At 47.5% G+C, this 21273-nt stretch overlaps 1 protein-coding gene across 12 annotated transcripts in view; it reads left to right on the top strand.

Moving 5' to 3' along the window:
• LOC117225830 (uncharacterized) overlaps positions 1 to 16681 on the top strand; it is a 57293-nt gene extending 40612 nt beyond the window's left edge. For 9 of the 12 annotated variants that reach the window (XM_076526343.1, XM_076526340.1, XM_076526341.1 and 6 more), the window contains 4 exons: positions 325 to 499; positions 595 to 750; positions 2540 to 2776; positions 4896 to 16681. In XM_076526343.1, the coding sequence (XP_076382458.1) occupies positions 325 to 499; positions 595 to 750; positions 2540 to 2776; positions 4896 to 10864 (6537 nt within the window). In that variant the 3' untranslated portion in view covers positions 10865 to 16681. The remainder of the gene's footprint in view (positions 1 to 324; positions 500 to 594; positions 751 to 2539; positions 2777 to 4895) is intronic. The other 3 variants (XM_076526344.1, XM_076526342.1, XM_076526345.1) reach the window with 2 other exon arrangements.
• Positions 16682 to 21273: the final 4592 nt, after the last annotated feature.

The following is a 21273-nucleotide window of genomic DNA, read 5'->3' as shown; positions in this document are numbered from 1 at the left end:
GTTACATATTATATGATACATGATACATATTACATATTACATGTTACACGTTACACGTTACATGTTACACGTTACATGTTACATGTTACATATTACATATTACATGTTACACGTTACATGTTACATGTTACATATTACACATTACACATTATATATTACATACATATAGGCGCGATTGGCCGACCAAATGACAATAGAACACGTTCGGAAATTCGGACGCTCCGTTTTCGAGCACAAAAAGGGCCAATTCGCGAGCGCACCAAACGGTACCAAACACACAATTTTTCCAAGCAGCGCGTTGACATTTTCGTTGTCTGTGGGCAGAACATAGTCAGCATGGGAGCATTGCAAGGCGTGACCGGGCTGCGGGAGAAGCACAGGTACAACATCACGCCGTGGGCAAGGAAGCTGAGCGACGACGACGACAGCGACACGGAGGAGGACGAGAGGCTGGCGGTGGCCGCGGCGATGTTCAGCATGGCCCAGCGGCTGAAGAAAGGTAAAACGATCGCGAGCGACCGACGAACGCGCGCGCGGTCCTGGCAACAATGGTATTCTGACGATATCGTTCTGTTTGTGCCGGTGACACGCAAGACATGCTTGTAGATCGTATACCGCAAACAATCGGCGCGCTGCAGGCGATGGCGCCCAGCAGCGACCGGGAACGGCTCGCTTTGGACATTAGCACGTTGAAGCAGCAGTACGCCAAGCTGAGGGAACGGCAACGACAGGCGCACATCATACTATCCGGTAATTGCTGACTTCGGCATTCTCGTTCGTATCGAGTCGCTTGAGAGACGCTGCGTGCAGTAATTTCTTCCGGAAATGTTCGGCGATCGGAATTGTATGCGGCAGATTTGAAAATACCGAGTTGCGATTCGTCGGGCCCCGTGATCTTTTCTATTTTTAATTCGGGGCCCTGACACAACTTGTAGGCAATTCGGGGGCCTGACGCTATTTGAAGGCAATTCGGGGGTCACGTGACGTGATTTGACGGCAATTAGGGGGCCTGACAGAAGTCAAAAGCAATTCGAGGGCCTGACAACGATTCAAAGGCAATTCGAGGGCCTGACACTATTTGAAGGCAATTTGGGGGTCTGACACGATTCGAAGATAATTTGGGGGCCTGACACGATCCAAAGGCAATTCGGTGGCCTAACACGATTCGAAGCCAATTCATGACCACGTGTCACTATTTAAAGACAATTCGGGGGCCTGACACCATTCGAAGGAAATTCGGGGGCCTGACACGATTCGAAGCCAATTCGTGGCCACGTGACACTTTTCAAAGACAATTCGGGGGCCTGACACCATTCGAAGGAAATTCGGGGGCTTGACACGATTCGAAGCCAATTCGTGGCCACGTGACACTATTCAAAGACAATTCGGGGGCCTGACACCATTCGAAGGCAATTCGGGGGCCTGACACCATTCGAAGGCAATTCGGGGGCCTAACACAATTCGAAGGCAATTCGGGGGCCTAACACAATTCGAAGGCAATTCGGGAACCTGACACGTTTCAAAGTTAGTTCAGGGGCCTGACACGATTCTGGAGCAATTCGGGGACCTAACACGATTCGAAGACAACTCGGGGGCCTGACACGATCCGTAGTCAATTCCCTAATTGACGTTCAGCTTGGAAACAAAAATAAACAATTTAGAAGTGAGAAGACTTGCGGCTCATTTCTACAGTTGTTGACAATCGATTACTATAGTAGTGCTACACGGGCTGTCCAAAAATTCTGGTACTTCCGGGAATTGGGGGTTTCCTGAGATCATTTGAAGAAACTTTTTCCTCAGCAAAAATGCAATCCGCGGCTTCGTTTACGAGTTATTAACGAAAAACAGTGACCAATGAGAGATCGCGTACGGCTGGCGCGCGGCGCCCGAGCTCGCCTCTCATTGGTCACCGTTCTTCGTTAAAAACTCGCAAACAAAGCCTCGTAGAACATTTTCGCTAAGGAAAAAGTTGCTAATTTTGGGACACCCTGTACATCGTGCTGAATCATCCCCTCTTCCCAAATTGTAAATTTTTATGTGTAATCTGAGCGTCAATTAGGGAGAATTTTGCCCGATTCCGTCGACACTTACCATCGACGTGACAATAAATTACATAGGCGTAACACTGGCACAGCGAAATTCACGGCAAACCGAATTATGGCATTTCCGGGAGAAATTACTGTACTCACTTCGATGGCTGTCGCTGTTCGAGAGAAAAGCGCCGGGGGTTCCGGTAAATTCTCTGAAATTGTTCCTCGGTTTGCATACGAAAATGGACAATTCGGGAGCAGAAGACGCGATTGTCCAAGCCGCCATTTTCTCCGCAAAAATCGCACGTTTTCGTTTGAACAAGCCGCGGGTACAATTTTGCGAGAATTCGCCGCGCCTTGGTCACGACGAGAGCCAAAGTTCGTCCGGAATGTTTCTTTCTGCTGTTTTATTGCGACGACGCGTCCACGCTATATCGCCGTGAATGTATCATACTTGTTCGCTTGCAACGGAATCGCAGCAAAAATGCATAAATTCTTTCTTGACGCAGCTGCATGTGCAAGGCAGACCATGGTACCACCACCTACTTCTCAGGCCATGAATCATCTTTTAGTGGGCAAAAACGCGCTGGTGAGCGCGAAGAATCGACCCCTGAGCCTACCTTCCGGCGCTGTACAGGCGAAGACGCGACCTACGCCGCTCGGCCAGAATCGGAGGGACAGGCAGGGCGTCACGTTGCATTGGAAGGACACGAAGAAAGCGAAGCAGAAAGCCGCGTGCGCCTCAGGTTCGTGGGTTGTTCCGCAAGAGACGTTGCGGATCGGTCGCGATTTATCGCTGTTCCCTGTATAATAAACGGCAATTCGGACCGTTCGAACGGTTTTTATTGTCGATTATTAGACCGGGGATTTTATGCAGTTGCAGCGGCAACGAGCGCGCAATCCATTAGAAGCATGCAGTGTACAGGGTAGAAAAAAGTTTATGTCACGGTTATCGTACACGGATTCTGCAACTTTAGATCGATGAAGATTTGTTAGAAAATGCTTTTCGCAAGTTTGACCTTGGCCGTATTTTTCAAGGTCAAGTTCTGTTTGTGGTCGTATCGTATTCTACTCGTCGAGAGGAGCAAAGTTGCAGAAGGAACCATGTGCCCCAAGGCAACCGTTTCGTTGTAATTATATGTTGAACTGAGATTTTTCGAGCACTTTTGACAGTCCAACAACGAAATGTTTCGAACGAAAGTTAATTAGTATTCAGTCGACTATATATTGAGGAATAACAAACTTCAAAAACCGTTGTTTTTCTACTAAAAGTCAAGGACACGTTGATTATTTCAAACGACACCCTGTATTTTTAATTTTGTAGAATTATTGCTGCCGAAATAGCGAATTCAACAACTTGCTATACTGTGACATTCAGATAACACTCACTTCAGCAATTTACGCTTCAACAAGAGAGATTATTTATTAGTCTATGATAGCTGTGACACATATTTTTTGCACACCCTGTAGATTTTTATGCAACATTTTTGTACAGTTGATAGCAGACTGTTGTTATAGTTTCCATAAAGATCCGCAGTCTATTTATGGTGGAATTGCTAATATAAAGGTTTCACAATGTAATTATTTTACATGTGATTATTTTAATCGGTATAATTATAATTAGAATAGCTGAAAGTTAAATGATTATAAAATAGTGCAACATTCGTGGAGAAGCATATTTATGAACGCAAAGTATTGACTTGGGTTAAATTAAACGTACTCAAACTAGAGCATTTTTAATGCTAAGATACTTCAACATGAATCAGAAATAATTGACGATTAATTCTTTAAAATCTTTATATACAAGCCGAAGGTTTGATTTAAATAATTTGGAGTTCGAGGTACAGGTGGCAGCACAGGACGGCACGTACTGGTGCTGCCACCGGTGTCGAACCGTGGAACCCGACGGTACACTTGATACACTTGATTCTTGCTAATTTATCGAAGTAGATACCGCAACTGTCGCCGCATTGCAGGATCAGACAGTTATACTTCGTTCTTACTAACTTATCGAGAGTCCTGTGCCCAGTAGGTGCTGCCACTAGTGTCAAATTGTGGAAACAGTATTCTTAATTCGTTATTGACTCGTCTAAACGCCAAAATAAGTACATCCAGGAATAAATTCATTGTTTCTATTTAGTCAATATATATTTATAACTGGACAGCCGATTTTAACACATGGCTGGGTGCAATTTAAAACGATAGAAAGTTCAAAAGAATTTAACTGTGTCCACGTATCAAATTAAATAATTAAATTAAAAACCTGTTTTTAAATGATATTATTTTTTAAAATTAAAATTTAATTTAAAGCCAAAAATATGTTTAAATTTAAAATAAACGTAAATAATACCAGACAAGCGAGCGGCTAGGAACACAACATACTTCGTTACTAGACAATGCATCTTCATGCAAACTAAAAATTGTTAACAATAATTGCAACGAATAGAAGCCGCATAGAAATCTGTTTTTCCGTAGCAATTTTTAACAAGCTGGATGATCTCCAGTTCACCTGATCCATTTGCCGTTTCAAAACACGCTTATTTCCCCCAAAATTCATAAAATAAATAAATAGAAGTTAATAATAAAATAGGACAGAGTAATAAGAAAATTAATAATAAATGAAATAAACAATAAACAATAAATAATAGAAATAAATAGATTTAAGTATTATATACATAATATTTATATAATATAAATGATATAAATTCTGATATATATTATATATTTGTATTATATTATTTATATTACTATTATAAATATTCATATACAAAATTTATATCTATATATAAAATCTGTTCTAACAATTTAACATTTCGCGTTCAAATTCCAACCGCAATCCTCTCATTCGTCCATCCGTTCCTCCAGGCGCAGTAGAACCGACAACGTCGCAGCCGCCGGAGGCGGACCTGGCGTCGCCGAAGCGGGGGAACGGGGACAGCGACAGCGATAGTACATCCACCGAGCTGTGCGACGAGCCGGACCGGATGAGCGACGTCGACAGCGAGGACCTGACGTCGGCGTCCGAGTCCTACGTAATGGCGACGGACGATGATCGAACGTCCCGGGGAGGGGGTTCACCGATGCCGGAGAGGTCGCTGGACCGTTTGTCTCCCGAGGAGAAAATCGACCCAGCCTCGGTCGACGACAAACTGGACGCCGACGGAGAGAATTTGGGGGACACGTCGATCGCGAAGATCACCGATCAGATCCGACGGCTGTCCGCGGAGGATGACAATAATTCGATGGTTCCTGAGTCGTTCGGCGCGCTGGGCAAACACTCGCCGGACGATTCGTCGACGGCGGAGTCGTCTCTACGGAGGGATCAGTGCGGCGCCGATGCGTCAGCGGACAGCAACCTGGTCTTGGATGAGTACTACTCAGGGATGCTTGGCAACACTATCGGCGTGAAAGAGGACGAGGCGCTGGGACGCGAGCCGAAGGGTCCTGCGAAGGGGGCCCAGGACTTTGTGGATGGTCTGAGGGAGCTAAAGGGACTCGGGGAGCTGAAGGACCCGGAGGAGCTAAGAGACTTGAAAGACCTGAAGGACCTGAAGGTACTAAAAGACACAAAAGAGCTGATGGATCTGACAGACCTGAGGGACCTGAAGGAGCCGATGGATCTGAAGGAGATAAAGGACCTGAAGGAGCTTAAAGACCCAAAAGAGCTGGGGGACCTGGAGAAGTTGATGGGCCCAAAAGAGCTAAAGGACCTGAAGGAGCTTAAAGACCCAAAAGAGCTGAGGGACCTGGAGAAGTTGATGGGCCCAAAAGAGCTAAAGGACCTGAAGGAGCTAAAAGATCTAAAAGAGCTGATGGACCTGAAAGAGCTGAGGGATCTGAAGGAGCTAAAAGACCCAAAAGAGCTGAGGAACTTGAAGGAGCTGATGGACCCAAAAGAGCTAAAGGACTTGAAGCAGCTGAAGGACCTGAAGGAGCTAAAGGACCCGGAAGAACTGAAGCACCAGAAAGAGCTGAAGGACCTGAAGGAGCTGATGGATCTAAAAGAGCTGAAGGAGCTGAAGAATTCGAAAGAGTTTGTAGACCTGAAGGAGCTAAAGTATTCTAAAGAGCTGAAAGACCTCAAAGATCTAAAGGACCTCAAGGAGCTGAAAGACCCGAAGGAGCTGAAAGTCCCGAAAGAGCTGAAGGACCTGAAGGAGCTAAAATACCCAAAAGAGCTAAAGGACCTGAAACAACTGAAGGACCTGAAAGATCTTAAAGACCTGACAGACCCAAAAGAACAGAAACAACTGAAGGATCCAAATGATCCGAGGGATCCGAAAGATCTGAACGATCCAGCCCAAGCGTCCAACCCGCCCGCGAGCTTCCAGCCTCTGGACTCCGGTGCGGTTTCGGCATACCCGGCGTCGCTGCGCGGCAAGTACGATCGGCTGTTCGACGAGCCGACGTCGATAGACGTCAGGACGCGACGAGACGAGAGAATCGCGGCGACCGTGGACAAGTTAAACGCTAGTCAGAACGAGGACGGTAATTACGGTACGACGATAAATATGACGGAGACGAGTGCCGCGGAGAAAGACGACACAAGGTATGATAAACACGCAGATACATCTAGCCTATTATTAGACCGTGGGTACGACGAAATGACAGAGAAATCTATTTTGTTAGATAGAATGTACGATGATATCGCGGACAAGGCCTCCCCGTTAGACACAGTGCGCAACGATACGGGAGAGGCGACGTTCAGGCACGACGTTCAGAGCCTGTCCGTAGACGTAAAGTACGACAGTGTCCTCCTAGAGAGACCCTCCCTGACCCAAACCAGTGTAGACGAGACGTTCGACAGTTTCTTAGACAGGAAATACGACGGAGAGTCGAGCCGCGACGGTATCGCGAAACAGCTGACGCAACTGGACGCGAGATACGCTAGGCCAGCCGGCCAGACGTCGTTGAGCCTTAAGGTAGACGCAGTCGTCGGCAGAGCCTCTCCGCTGGACGCGGGATTCGGCAACATGTCGGGGACCAGATTGCTGGACAGCGTAGACGACGAGGCCTCGAAATACGACGGCCTGTCGAGGATGTCGTTGAAGGGGACGAGGAACCAGGCTGCTCCGTTGGACCCCTACGACAAGATCGGCTCGCTGGACCCTAAGTTCGGCAGGGCTAGCTCGGTGGCTGCGAGGGGCCCGATGTACGACGGGCTCGACGCCTTCGACGCGAAGTACGAGAAGGTCTCCCTGGAGGCTAAGTACGAGCAGATCGTGGAGAGGGCGACGCCGTTGGACCTGAAGAGCCCAGGGAAGTCAGTGCTAGACCTGGGGCGCGAGAACGGGGAGCGGTACAGGTCTGCTTTCGATTTCTCCAGCATCCTGGAGACGAAGGCGTACGAGCCGGCTGGTGCGACATCAGCGTCCGATACATCAAGTACAGTGGGCGCGGAGACGAGTATGTTTGGCAAGAGCTACATGGGACACCTGCCGATCTCGCCGGTGACCGTGGACCAGAAGTTGGGTCAGCCGATCTCTGTGCACGGGGCGAACAGTATTATAACCCTGACGACGGAGTCCTCCAACTCGCAGCTGCTGGAGACGACGTACCTGGTCGACAGGATCATCCAGCCGAGCCAGCAGAAGGCTTACGCAGAGCTGAAGAAGAGCCCGCAGACTCCGGAGAGCAGCAAGTCGTTCGGGTCCGGAGAGACCACAGGACCAGACTCGAAGCCCTCGAGTATTCCTATCAGCCCTAGGACACCGGTGAGGTCCGACTCGCGGGGCTACCTAACGGAGAAGTCGGTGTCCTCGTCCGTGAGCTCGGACTCGAAGACCCTGGTGTTCCGGTCGGCGGACTCGGACGGGGCCAAGGACAGCGAGAAGACCGAGACGAGGAAGAGCTTCGAGAAGTCCAGCTCGCTGACGCCGATCAGCACGGACTCGTTGCGCGTGAAGTCCGAGAGCAGCCCGAAGCTGGTGATCAGCAGCTCCAGCGAGTCCTGCAGCCCCGGCAAGATGAAGTCTTCCGAAAGGTCGTTCAGCTCGGATCTGCAGTCGCCGATAAGTGCCAACTCGATCAAGTACACATCGAACTACAATAGACACGGCGGGGATGGCATGTCCGGCTCGCCGATGGACCTCAGCGAGGCCACGTCGCCATTCTACCCGATCTCGAACCCGAATCAGAAGACGCCGCCGTCGCCCTACAGCGCGCCCAGACGGCGGTCCAGCCTGGACAGCACCGAGACGTCGCCGGAGCAGAAGTCCAGCAGCTCGAAGGAGTCGAACAGGTACCTGGGCTACCAGTCCAAGTTCGAGCCGGGCCTGAAGCCGGACGCCAACGACATGGAGGCCAGGTTGCCGAAGAAGGAGGACTTCGGAAGGGGCTACAAAGAGGTCCCCGGCGACAGGAGGAACGGAGACAACGACGTCCATTTCTACCGGGCAGGTGACTACTGCGCGAAGGACCTAGACCTGGACGACGCCAGTGAGGATCCCCTGTCGGAGAAGGACGTCGTGCCGTCTCTCCCGCTCGAGAAGCTGGATATGCACTACTTGGGCTACAACTACAAGCACCGGGACAAGTCCAGGCTGCTGGAGCGGAGTTCCAGCAGCCTGGACAGCAGGCGGTTCGCGGACATGAAGTCCTCGCTGTCCGCGGACGAGTTCAACGCCAGCATGGTGAAGAAGAGGTCCAGCGACATCCTGGAAGACATCAAGCACCTGGAGGCGAAGGCTAGCGAGGGCTCCTCGGACCCTGAGATCCTCGCGAAGAAGAGTTACATGTGGGAGGACCTGAAGAACCTGGAGGCGAGGCGGCAGGACACGTTCACCGACTCCGCCAGCACGTTCTCCAAGCGACGCCTGGAGATCCCTGACATCAGCGTGACGGGGGACGGCAGGAAGTCGTACATCGTCCACCCGAAGATGAGCATCGACGAGAACGCGGACAGCATATTGAACACCGTGTGCCGCAACCAGAACAACGGCGTCCCGGACGACGGCAGGGAGTCGAAGCTGGGCGTCTGGACGAAGGTGAAGCCCCGAAAAAAGGGGGACAACGGGCGCAGGAACAGCGACAGGGCGCTGAAGATCATCCAGGAGAACTCTGTCATCCTTCAGAAGATCCTGGCCTGCCAGGCGAAGAAGCGGCTGCCGGACCTCGAGGAGATCTCCAAGGAGATCAGCATCAGTCCCATCAACGAGGAGATCTCCAAGATCTTTAGTCCGATCCTGGAGAAGATGGGGCTGAACGAGCACGAGATCAACGAGGAGCTCGCCAGGATCAACTTCAAGGACTTCGACAACATGACGGCGACCAGCGTGTCCGAGTTCGACGCGAAGATCAACGAGGAGCTGTCCAGGCTGTCGCTGATCGACGATAACGAGCAGATAGATCACTTCGCTGTTGACGAGGTGATCGCGCGCCAGTACTCGGACACCAGGGAGCAGCTGATTGACCGGAAGATCAACGAGGAGCTGTCAAAGCTGCTGCTGAACTACGAGGACCGATCGCCGGCCAGCATGGCGAACCTAGAGAAGAGCTCGAGTCAGAACGTCAGCGAGATAGACGGCCTGGACCTGTCCAGCGTGTCGACCAACGTCTTCTCCTACAAGTCCTCGAACGACTCCATAGACGCCAGAAGCGACCTGACCACCCAGGAGCCGTCGCTGCCATCGGAGAAGTTCTCCCAGTACGCCGAGAAGGTGCTGCCCTACAGCGTTTCGAAGTACAGGGACGACGACTCGTCCCCCAAAAGCGACATCGACATCTACCGGGAGCTGGAGAAGCTGGACCAGATCTCCTCGGCCCAGGTCCTGCCGCACCCGATCCTGGAGCTCCCTCAGCAGGAGCTATCCTCCATCCCCTATGTGCCGAACAGCTCTCCCTTCGACGACGTCCCGCCGATCAGATACACGGCGAAGCCGGTCCAGTACGACGCGTCGCCCCTGAAGAGCTCCTACGATCCCTACAAGACCTTCGACTTCAAGCCCAAGCTGTCCCCCAAGCACGCGACCACCAACCCGTTCGTCTCGTCACCCTACGACCAGCCTGTCAGGGACACCGCCTTCGAGTACATCAACAACAAGCCGGACCTGTCCATCAACGCCTACGATAAGCACCTGAAGAGCCCGCTGATGACCAAGGAGGCCTTGGAGTTCCGCGTGAGGTACGACGAGGAGCCCTCCAGGGACATCGGCGGGGATTACAGGTCCCTGCCTTTGGAACTCACGCTGACTTCCAGCACGTCCCCCTACTTCAGCAACGGGAACACCGAGCCGCTGACGCCGACGAAGTACGGATCCAAGGAGGACAGGTGCCTAGATCTTATAGGTTCCTCTTTCCTGGAATCCGCGGACCTGCGCCGCAAGTACGACGCCTTGTCCCCGAAGGAGTACTCCCTGAAGAGTCTGGACTACGACAGACACCTGTTGCCTTCCGTAGAGGCCGCCGCCGACCTGGGCTCGTACCTGCCGACGAAACGGATGGACTATCCTCTGTCGCCGAGCCGGCAGTTCATCGAGCAGCGATTCCCCACCTCGGTGAACCACTACGCGTCGAAGCTGTCCCCGGGCCTGGCCGACGAGACCAAGCGGCCCGTCTCCCACCCGGATTTCCCGGGCAAGATGGTCGTCTCAAAGTACACGGAGCTGCCCGACAGAGGCGTGGCGAGCAGCTACCAAAAGTCCTCGCTGAGCCTGGGCAACATCGGCAACCCGGCCAAGGGCCTCGAGAACAACTACAACACCCTGGCCAGCCCGAAGGCCCAGTTCAGCCCGTTCCCCGTGAGGAACGCGCCCCGGAAGCCGAACGAACTCACCCTGAAGCTGGGCCTCTACCCGCAGAAGAACCCCGATCTGGGACAGTTGAAGAGGTCATAGTGCGAGACACGATGGACACGTCGGGGTCTGCTTGGTTGTTGACCCGGCCGGCCGGGTGGTTCAGTGATCGACCGGACAGTGGGCCTAAGTCGCTGACAGACACTCCGCGATAACGCGGCGACAACGGTGTCGCGAACCGTTCGTGCCGGATGCTTTTCGAACGGTCGCCTGGTCTCCGAGTCAACGCACGCCTCGCGCGACGCGTCTCGGCCGGCTCGCTGTCTGTCCCTTGGGTGGTGGGGGAAGCCGCGCGTGGCGACACCGCTCAGACACGCCGCGAGGCTACGCGACCGTGCATGTCGCTCAACCGACCGAACGAACGTTGAATTTTCACGTACTGACGCGCATAATTGCCCGCTCCTCTTTAGCGATAATCATTAAATACGTTTTCTCCGAATGTTTATAGTCTATGAACGTTGACTAATTAAACGAACGTTTTTTACGAGCTCTGCTTGACACGGCTTCACGAGAACCGATCCCGTTCGCTCTTCGTCTCTTTTGGTATCGATTTAGGGAGAGGGAGAGGGAGAGAGAGAGAGAGGGAGGGACGAAGAGGGAAGGGGAGAGAAAGAGAGAAACAAACGCTTGCTGAACAGCACCAAAGATCCATGCGGAACGTACACACACTTGCAATTTCTAATGCGATGCCTTCGATCTCCCTCCAATCTCGCAAAGTAACCTCGTTATCACGTCTCGATTATTCAGTACGGTGCGATAAGTAGCCGCGATGCGCGCACGAGAGCTCGAACCACGGCGAGATTGTGAGATATGGCAAGCCGGGAGTCGAGAAAAATTGTTTGCCTGAATCGGACAGCTAGAGAAAGAGAGAAAGAGAGAGAGAAAAAGAGAGGGAGTGAAAGTAGAAAAGCAAATAAAGTGAGAGAGAGAAAGAGAGAAACAGAGAGAAAACCAAGAAAGTGACAGAGAAAGAGAGAGAGAGAAGGAGAGAATTAAAGAAAATAATCGAAGAGAGAGAGAAAATGAAAGGAGGCAATTGAAGAGAGAGAGAAAGAGAGAAAATGAAAGAAGGTAATCGAAGAGAGAGTGAGAGAGAATGAAAGAAGGCAATCGAAGAGAGAGAGAGAGAGAATGAAAAAAGGCAATCGAAGAGAGAGAGAGAGAATGAAAGGCAATCGAAAAGAGGGAGAGAAAGAGAAAAAATGAAAGAAGGCAATCGAAAAGAGAGAATGAGAAAAGGCAATCGATGAGAGAGAGAGGGAGAGAGTGATAGAAGGCAATCGAATGAAGTGAGAGAGAGTGAGAGAGAGAGAGAGAGTGGAAAAAGGCAATCGAATGAAGTGAGAGAGAGTGAGAGAGAGAGAGAGAGTGAAAAATTGAAATCGAAGAAAGTGAGAGAGAGTGAGAGAGAGAGAGAGAGAAAGAGAGTGAAAAATTGAAATCGAAGAAAGTGAGAGAGAGAGAGAGAGAGAGAGAGAGAGGAAAAGAGAGAATAGAATAAGAAAGTCAATAAAAGTGAAAGAGAGAAAGATAGAGAGAGAGAGAGAGAGAGAGAGAGAGAATGGAATAAGAAAGTCAAAGAAAGTGAAAGAGAGAGAGAGAGAGAGAGAATGGAATAAGAAAGTCAAAGAAAGTGAAAGAGAGAGAGAGAGAGAGAGAGAGAGAGAGAATGGAATAAGAAAGTCAAAGAAAGTGAAAGAGAGAGAGAGAGAGAGAGAGAGAAAGTACTAAAGCAAAAAGGAAAGAGAAAGAAAGAAAGGACGTTAAAAAAATGCCTTCCATTCCCCCCGAGAGGACCCGCTTAATTGATCTCGCACGCGACCGTAAATCACGGGACGGTGGTAACGTGAAATTTTCCTCCGTAAAGATACAATATTGTAGCCGCGAGAGAGATTGTATAAAATTGTAGAAGTTGTTACAGTGAAACAACGGGGAGCCGCGATAGGGTTTCATTTGTCCGTAGGTTTGCGTGGGGCTCGGGCTCGCGCGCGGCGCGTCCGCCGCGCCGGAGCGGCACGCGTGGGCGCCGTTGAAACGGCTTATGCTGGGACACGAAAGCGCAGCGACGAGAAACAATCGAATTGTACATAAACCTATACGACAGGGGCTGCGGCTTGTATATTAAGCGTGCCGGAAGCAGCTTCGAGCTCGAGATCTTTTTATATCGCACGGGAGAAACCAAACAAAACGTAGTATTTTTAGATGTTTCTAATAAAAGGGCGACGGTTAAATTCTCCGCGACGGCCGTTGTTCGACGCGCGGCGCTCCGCGCGCCTGGCCGAGCCGTGCTTCGCACGCAAACGTCGCGCTGATTCTTCTGTTACTCTGCGGACGGGAAGAACGCGAGTAATCGCGACTCTGTCGGCGCTGGTGGTCCTGTACGCGCTCGGAGATTAATGGTAAAAATCGTGCGTTTATGGCAAAAGTGGATACGTTTGAAACGGAATAGTCGAAGCATCATAAAAGAATTTCTATAATATATTATTATTATCATTTGTCACTTGTTAAAGTTGTTAAAAAAGGAAGTAAATGTTTACGGTGCTCTTGGGTCTTGCAATTATTGCACATGATTTTTATTTTGCATAAACAATCGGGGATTAATATTACACAATGATATATATTATATTATTTTATTTATATTATTATTGTATTATTATTATAATATCACTATTTAATAATATATGAATATATATTATATACATTTATATTATAATATAAATAAGAAATATATAAATAATATAATTTAAATATTTTATTCTATATCATACAGGGTGTCGTGTTTCTTTCAGAACTGCTTTCTGATATATTTAGACGAGTCATAAATAACTTACGCCTTATTTTATCAGACATTTATTTTGTTTTTTTTTATTTACTTTTTTGTTTTCTTATTTAATTTATTTTGAATCCTTATTTGATTATTTCCGTGACAAGCGTCGACAGTTCCGAGCACGTGCAAGTAGCCGAAAGAAACATGCGTCTCAGTTTTTGACACCTTATGAGAACAGTTTCGCGAGAATTCGTTGCCCCCAATTCCGTAACAGTTTCGCTGTTTCAGTCGACCGGCTTTGCGTAGAGTGTAGGTGGTAACCGTTACGTCCAATGTACCCGTTGATGCCAGGTAGATTCGTCAATTCGCAAATTCGACCGGCCGCACGTTTTTATACGCACCGTTCCGAATCCGTGGCGGTCGAGGTTATATCGAGTGCCAGCGAACGACAAAATTCACCGATGCACGTTCCCGCGCCTCTATACACGGTGGCCCAAAATTATCGTACAAGCGAGAAACGAGAGGTTCCTGAGGTAATTTCGAGTAACTTTTTCCTTAGCGAAAATATTCTGCGAGGCTTCGTTTACGAGTTATTAACGAAAAACGCGGACCAATCGGAGAGCGTGGGCGGCCGACGTTCCGCCCTCGCGGCCAATGCTGCGTTGCGCCGGCTGCGTGGGGCAGCAGCGGCGGTCGCGTGGGAGGCCGGCGCTCCGCCCTCGTGGCCAATGCCGCGTCGCGCCGGCTGCGTGACGCAGCGGCGGTGGTCGCGTGGGCGGGGCGTCAGCCGCACGCGACCTCTCATTAGCCACGGTTTTTCGTTGATAATTCGAAAACGAAGCCTCGCAGAACATTTTCGCTGAGGAAAAAGTTGCTTGAAATGGCCTCAGGAACCTCTCAGCTCTCGCAATAATTTTGGGAGGCCCAGTAGACACCGTCGAACGATTAGGCTAGCCGCGATTCGACGTTGTTAAAGCCGCGACGATCCTTCGAGCGCTCCGAAACTGTGCGCTATTCGCCGCGACGCAAATTAATCTAGAATTCCGCGCGGCCTCTGCCGACTCGCTGCGAAGCGACCACGTGGAGCGCGGTTCCCATGGATAAAGCAGGTAGTTCGCACGGCGCACGAAGCTTCCGCAAATAAATTCGCGTTCGTTTGGACGGCGTGCATCTTTTCTCCGTCGTGGCGGAGATCCCGAAGAGGTGCACGCGTTCGAACGGTGCAGCGAGCCGCGCGCTGTAAAGTTTTATAAAACAGCAACCTGGCGGAGCAAATTCATTCTAGTTTCCCGTAGCGAGCTGTCGTTCGCGCGACGACCGGATCGATCGTTTTTGAAAGCGTTACTCGAGACTGTGTCATTTTTCTAATAACACTCATATCCGCGTTCGTCGAATCCACCCGATCGGCTAAGTAGTTTTTACAAATTAATGCAGACGATTTTTATTTTGCATGAAGATCGACGGTCCGACGACCGCCGTTTGAATTTACGAGTCGTCGAAAGAACAAACAACACTGATCCAAAACTGAGCATATCAAATCCTGGCGTTCTTCGACAATTGTGACAGATCGGCGAGCTATGTTGTGAGAAAACGTGACAGAGAACGCGAGAAAATTGAAGCAGTTCGGGGCAAGGGGCGGGAATCAGTTTGCTCCAGCCGTCGTCGACAGAATTGTAAAACGATGAATCTATTCGCACCGAGTATCCCCTCTTATCCGAGCGAAGAAACTACGATACGCCGAGTGCCCGAAAAATATCGCGAGCCGACAGGGAGATTCCCGAGACGATTTGGAACAACTTTTTCCTTTGCGAGAACTTTTTCCGAGCCTCCGTTCACGAGTTATCGGCGAAAAACGTCGAGTGGGCGGCGCAACAGCGAGCGCCGCGCGGCACTGGCCGCGAACGCGAAGGGCGTGGCGGTCAGCCGCGCTGCGATTGGCCCGCGTTTTTCGTTAATAACTCGTAAACGGAGCCTCGCAGAAGATTCCCGCAAAGGAGAAAGTTGCTTGAAATCGCGCGAGGAATCTCTCCGTTCGAACGATCGCGTTTTCGGGACACCAATTATTTTTATGGCGAACCGGACGGAACGAAGAGAATAGAATCGCCTGCGAGGAATGGAAAATATTCGCGATGGTGCTTCGACACGAGGCATCGGCGGCGTTAAGCTAAGCGAACGTGAAACTGTCTAGGCCATAGGTAACTGATAAGAGATCGATAACAGCGTTGTTCGTTGTGTCCCGCGGAAGCGTTCCCGTTCGAAAATAAAAAAAGAACAGAACAGAATCCGGCGATTCGAGCTTTTCGTTTTCTATATGTTCGATCATCGTTTCGTTCCCGTGACTCCCGTATCGATTTCTCGACGGAACGGATGAAGTTTGGCGCGCGCAGGGACGGCGTTCTTTTTTCTACGGAGATAATCGAAGGGGGAATTAGCATAATCGAGAAGGAGATGGTGTTGAGTGTGCGTCGCGCGGCGCCCGATTTTTCGCGAAACTGGGACAAGAAGAATCGCTCGAGACCGTGCTTCATTGGCAAAGTGATCTAATTGAATGTGCCTCCCGATCGTCGTGGTTCGACGTGCCAATGTTGCCAAGAAATGATTAGGCTGCGGTCACATTTCTTCTTCTTTTTTTTAAATAACTTTCTAAACGATTCTCGAACGATTTACCAACGATCGAGAATGATCTCACTCAGTATTCGCTGAGAAACCGAAGCGATTTTCACAACTTTACAATGTTATTTCCTCTTCTCCTCTTTTGTTTTTTGCAATTCTTTTTTTTTCAATTTTGTCCCAGTTTCCGTGGTTATCGAACGACGCGCGTCGTCCGCGGTCGACGATCGTCGCGGACGTTCATGCGGCGGGGGCACATGAATCCTACGAGAGAAGTCGTTTATAAAGAACCGTTATATTTACAGAAAAAAAAGAAAAAAAATGGGTGTGGATGAGACGATGTTGTTACGTGGCGTTCTGTGAGAGTCGTTGTAAATACCTGTCGGGTGCGAGTCATGCCAGATATAAGACTGTATATTTGAAGAATATAGAGTTATAAGTCGTTATGAATAAATAAACTGAATAAATATATTGAGAGAGCAGCGTGGGTCACTCGATTTCATTCCGATTTCCATCGCGAACCGAAAACTTTACGAAATTCAATCGCATCGAAACATATCTAAATAAATGTGAATACATTTAAAATAATGAAACAAATTGAAATAAATATAAATACATGTAAAATAACGAACGAATCTAAATAAATATAAATGAATTCAAAATAACGAAACAAATATAAATACATATGAATAAATTTAAAGTAACGAAACAAATATAAATAAATACGAATAAATTAGAAATAAGGAAACAAATATAAATAAATATAAATAAATTAAAAATAATGAAACAATAAAATATAAATAAATATAAATAAATTATTGTAAAAATAATGAAACGAATATAAATAAATGTAAATAAATTATTGTAAAGCAATGAATCAAATATAAATAAATACAAATAAATTAAAAATAATAAAACAATAAAATATAAATAAATATAAATAAATTATTGTAAAAATAATAAAACAAATATGAATAAATAGAAATAAATAAAAATTAACGAAACAATAAAATATAACTAAATACAAATAAATTAAAAATAACGAAACAATAAAATATAAATAAATATAAATAAATTATTGTAAAAACAATGAAACAAATATAAATAAATACAAATAAATTAAAAATAACGAAACAATAAAATATAGATAAATATAAATAAATTCAAAGTAACGAAACAAATTTTGAATAAATATAAATAAATGAAAAATAACGAAACAAATTTAAATAAATCTAAATAAATTAAAAATAACGAAACAAATATAAATAAATGTGAATAAATTATTGTAATGCAATGAATCAAATATAAATAAATACAAATAAATTAAAAATAACGAAACAAATATAAATAAATGCGAATAAATTATTGTAAAGCAATGAATCAAATATAAATAAAAAGAAATTCAATAAGAATCGTTTAAAATACACTTCGCTGAATAATTTGGCAACGTTTCGTCATCGCCGATCGCAAGACACGCGTTTACCAAATAACATTCGTCGCGAGTCGCGAAGACAACGATTCCACGTTCGAAAAATCTCGGCTCTTCTATCTCCCCGTCGCCGGTATCTTGTGCCCGAGCGGGCATTTCATTTCGCTGACGCGATTACGCGCGTTCGCGCGCAGCATCGCCTCGGCTCATTTTAATTGGGATTACGTTTCAATTAAAACTCCGTTCCCCATTAGGCGGGGAGCCGTCGAGTTTTCGAGAATAATTGATACGAACAACACGTTATCCGATTCCGGCGGCGGCCGTATAAAATATGCATGTTTGCCAATCAAGAGGTGTCCAGGGTTAAACAGCCGCGCCGCTGCCGCCTCCCACGGCCTCCGCAAATATTCGGCGGCTTCCTCCTCCTCCTCCTCTCTCTCTCCCTCCGATTTACACGTGTACACGCCGCGGAATTATCCGGCAAACAGTGATACCTTTGAGTCGCCGCCGCGCCGACGAGATTCCGATGATCCGCGGCGACGTGGGACGACGTGGGACGACGCTATCGTCGACGGCGACTGTCTGCCGGACGTGTTTGCTAATTTAAATCCCGGAGCAATTACCCTCTTTGCTTGCTCCCTCGCTCTCTCCCCCTCTCTCTCTCTCTCTCTCGATCTCTCTCGAGGAAAACCACTTACTCGGGATTTCTTTAATAACCGGAAGCCGCCCGGAACATTTTCCTTCGGGCGAACGAGGAGCCCGCGAGCCTCGCCGTTCAGCCGCGTGTTCCATCGAGGTATCGATCGCCGTGTGTTCTTTCAATCGCATTGAAGCACTGTAAGCTTCTCGGTACTCTCGTTAGACGATGGTAGAGTTGGATGGGAGGAGTTTTTAAGGTTTTAGAGGATTGGATTTTATTCGGAATTGATCGTTTATATGTAATTGAGTAATTAGGTAATCTGGGATTGATCTTATTCTTGGAAGGTGACAGATTTGGTTCGATTTGGAGATAATGAGTTGGGTTAGGAAGGATTGTTTTGATAGGCTGTTGTACGAAGATTGAGGTGATGGGACTTTTTAGTCAAGAAACTAGTGTGCGAAGAATGAAGTTTAGGGGGATGGTGTACGAGAGATTGGTGTCTGATCTCGTGGCGTAAAGACTGGGGTTTAAGGACTTTGTGTCTTGAAGAGTGAGGTAGAACGATTTTATGATCTAAAGAGTGAAGTAGTGAGGTGTTGGGTCCTAAAGACTGAAGTAAAAAGACTTGATGTCCATAAGACTGATGTCTGAAAGATAGGAGTCCAAAGACTGAAGTTCAATGATTGAGGTTTTTAAGGCTGAAGTTCAATGATTAAGGTTTTTAAGGCTGAAGTTCAATGATTGAGGTTTTTAAGGCTGGAGTCCGAAAGAATGAAGCCCAAAATGCTGATGTCTAATGACTTTATGTCCTAAAGACTGAAGTAAGAAGACTTGATATCCACAAGACTGATGTCTGAAAAATGGGCGTCCAGAGATTGAAGTCTAGAAGACTAGAGTCCACAGAATGAAGTAAAGGAAATTGATGTTAAATAATTGTAGTTTTGAAGACTGGAGTCCAAATGGATGAAGTCCAAAGACTTTATGTCTAAAAGGCTGATGTGTCTAGAAGGTTGGAGTCCAATAACTGGAGTCCGGAAGGCTGGAATCCAACGAGTGAAGTCCAGCAGACTGGAGTCCAGAAGGCTGAAGTTCAATGATTGAGGTTTTTAAGGCTGGAGTCCGAAAGAATGAAGTCCAGAGATTTTATGTCTAGAAGACTGGAGTCCAAAATGTAGAGTCCAGAAGACTAGAGTCCACAGAATGAAGTCCAGGAAATTGAAGTTAAATAATTGTAGTTTTGAAGACTGGAGTCCAAATGGATGTAGTCCAAAGACTCTATGTCCAAAAGACTGATGTCTAGAAGACTGGAGTCCAAAATGTAGAGTCCAGAAGACTAGAGCCCACAGACTGAGGTCCAGAAGGCTGGAGTCCAGGAAATTGAAGTTCAATAATTGAGGTTTTGAAGACTGAAGTCCAAAGATTGATGTCCACAGGCTCCATGTCCAAAAGGATGAAATCCAAAAATTTTAGGTCCAAAAGGCTGATGTCTAGAATACTGGAGTCCAAGAAAGTGGAGTCCAGAAGACTGGAGTTAAAAGAGTGAAATCCAGAAGGCTGGAGTCCAGAAAGTTGAAGTTCAATGATTGAGGTTTTGAAGACTGAAGTCCAAAGATCGATGTCCACAGGCTCTATGTCCAAAAGGATGAAATCCAAAAACTTTAGGTCCAAAAGGCTGATGTCTAGAATACTGGAGTCCAAGAAAGTGGAGTCCAGAAGACTGGAGTCAAAAGAGTGAAGTCCAGAAGGCTGGAGTCCAGGAAATTGAAGTTCAATAATTGAGGTTTTGAAGACTGAAGTCCAAAGATCGATGTCCACAGGCTCCATGTCCAAAAGGATGAAATCCAAAAACTTTAGGTCCAAAAGGTTGATGTCTAAAATACTGGAGTCCAAGAAAGTGGAGTCTAGAATACTGGAGTCCAAGAAAGTGGAGTCTAGAATACTAGAGTCCAAGAAAGTGGAGTCTAGAATACTGGAGTCCAAGAAAGTGGAGTCTAGAATACTAGAGTCCAAGAAAGTGGAGTCTAGAATACTGGAGTCCAAGAAAGTGGAGTCTAGAAGACTGGAATCCAAAGAATGGAGTCCAGAAGACTTGAGTCCAAAAAGTGGAGTCCAGAAGACTGGAGTCCAAAGAATGACATTCAGAAGACTGGAGTCCAAAGACTGGAGTCCAGAAGACTGGAGTCTAAAGATTGAAGTCCGCAGGACTGGAGTTCAAACATTGATGTCCGCGCAGGTTTCATGTCCAAAAGGATGAAGTCCAAACACTTGATATCCAAAAGGCAGATGTCTAAAAACTTTGTATGTCCTAAATACTGAAGTAAAAAAACTCTTCGTCCAAAAGACTGTCGTCTAGAAGACTATAGTCTATTTATCGACGTCCAAAAGAACGAAGTCCAAAATCTTTACATCCAAAAGTCTGACCTCTGAAGACCATACATCCTAAAAAAGACTGACGTCTAAACCCTTCACATCCAAAAATCTAAAATCCAAATAATGATGACACATTTCAAAATAATTTCGACGACATAAATACGTTCCCATTTGAAAAAAAGGAAACAGAATGTTAAAATTCCAGTTATTACATCGCGGTAAATCCAACAATATGAAAAATGCCGTAGCCTCGGAAAACAGATATCGGCTCTGGTCGTCGAAGCATCTTGTTCCGCGAAGAGTTCATACGTCACAGAGAGAACGTGTCCGGAGCAGGACAGCAAGAGTTGCAGAAACAGATAAACATTCGGAAAACCGGATCGACGTGCAACCCAGGTTTTTCCGAATTCCCTGTGGTCAGCGTGCGCGAACGCGTACGAATCCGCGCGGTTGAACATTTTTTTTCCGTCCGTCGAATTCGTGATCAGCCGGGGCCGCTTTGAGCACGTCGCAAATTTCGGGCTCGTGCTGACGCGCCGGCCCGCGCCAAAGGACACAAAAGTTTAATAAATCCATTTAGCGCGTTTAATAGGGTGGGCCAGCGGTGAGGCAGGAGGGAGGGTTGGAACGTATGC

The sequence above is a fragment of the Megalopta genalis genome, chromosome 14, assembly GCF_051020955.1.
Source record: "Megalopta genalis isolate 19385.01 chromosome 14, iyMegGena1_principal, whole genome shotgun sequence".
Lineage (NCBI taxonomy): Eukaryota > Metazoa > Arthropoda > Insecta > Hymenoptera > Halictidae > Megalopta > Megalopta genalis.
Note: the sequence above shows the minus strand (reverse complement) of the source record. Positions and strands in the feature narration are given on the sequence as shown.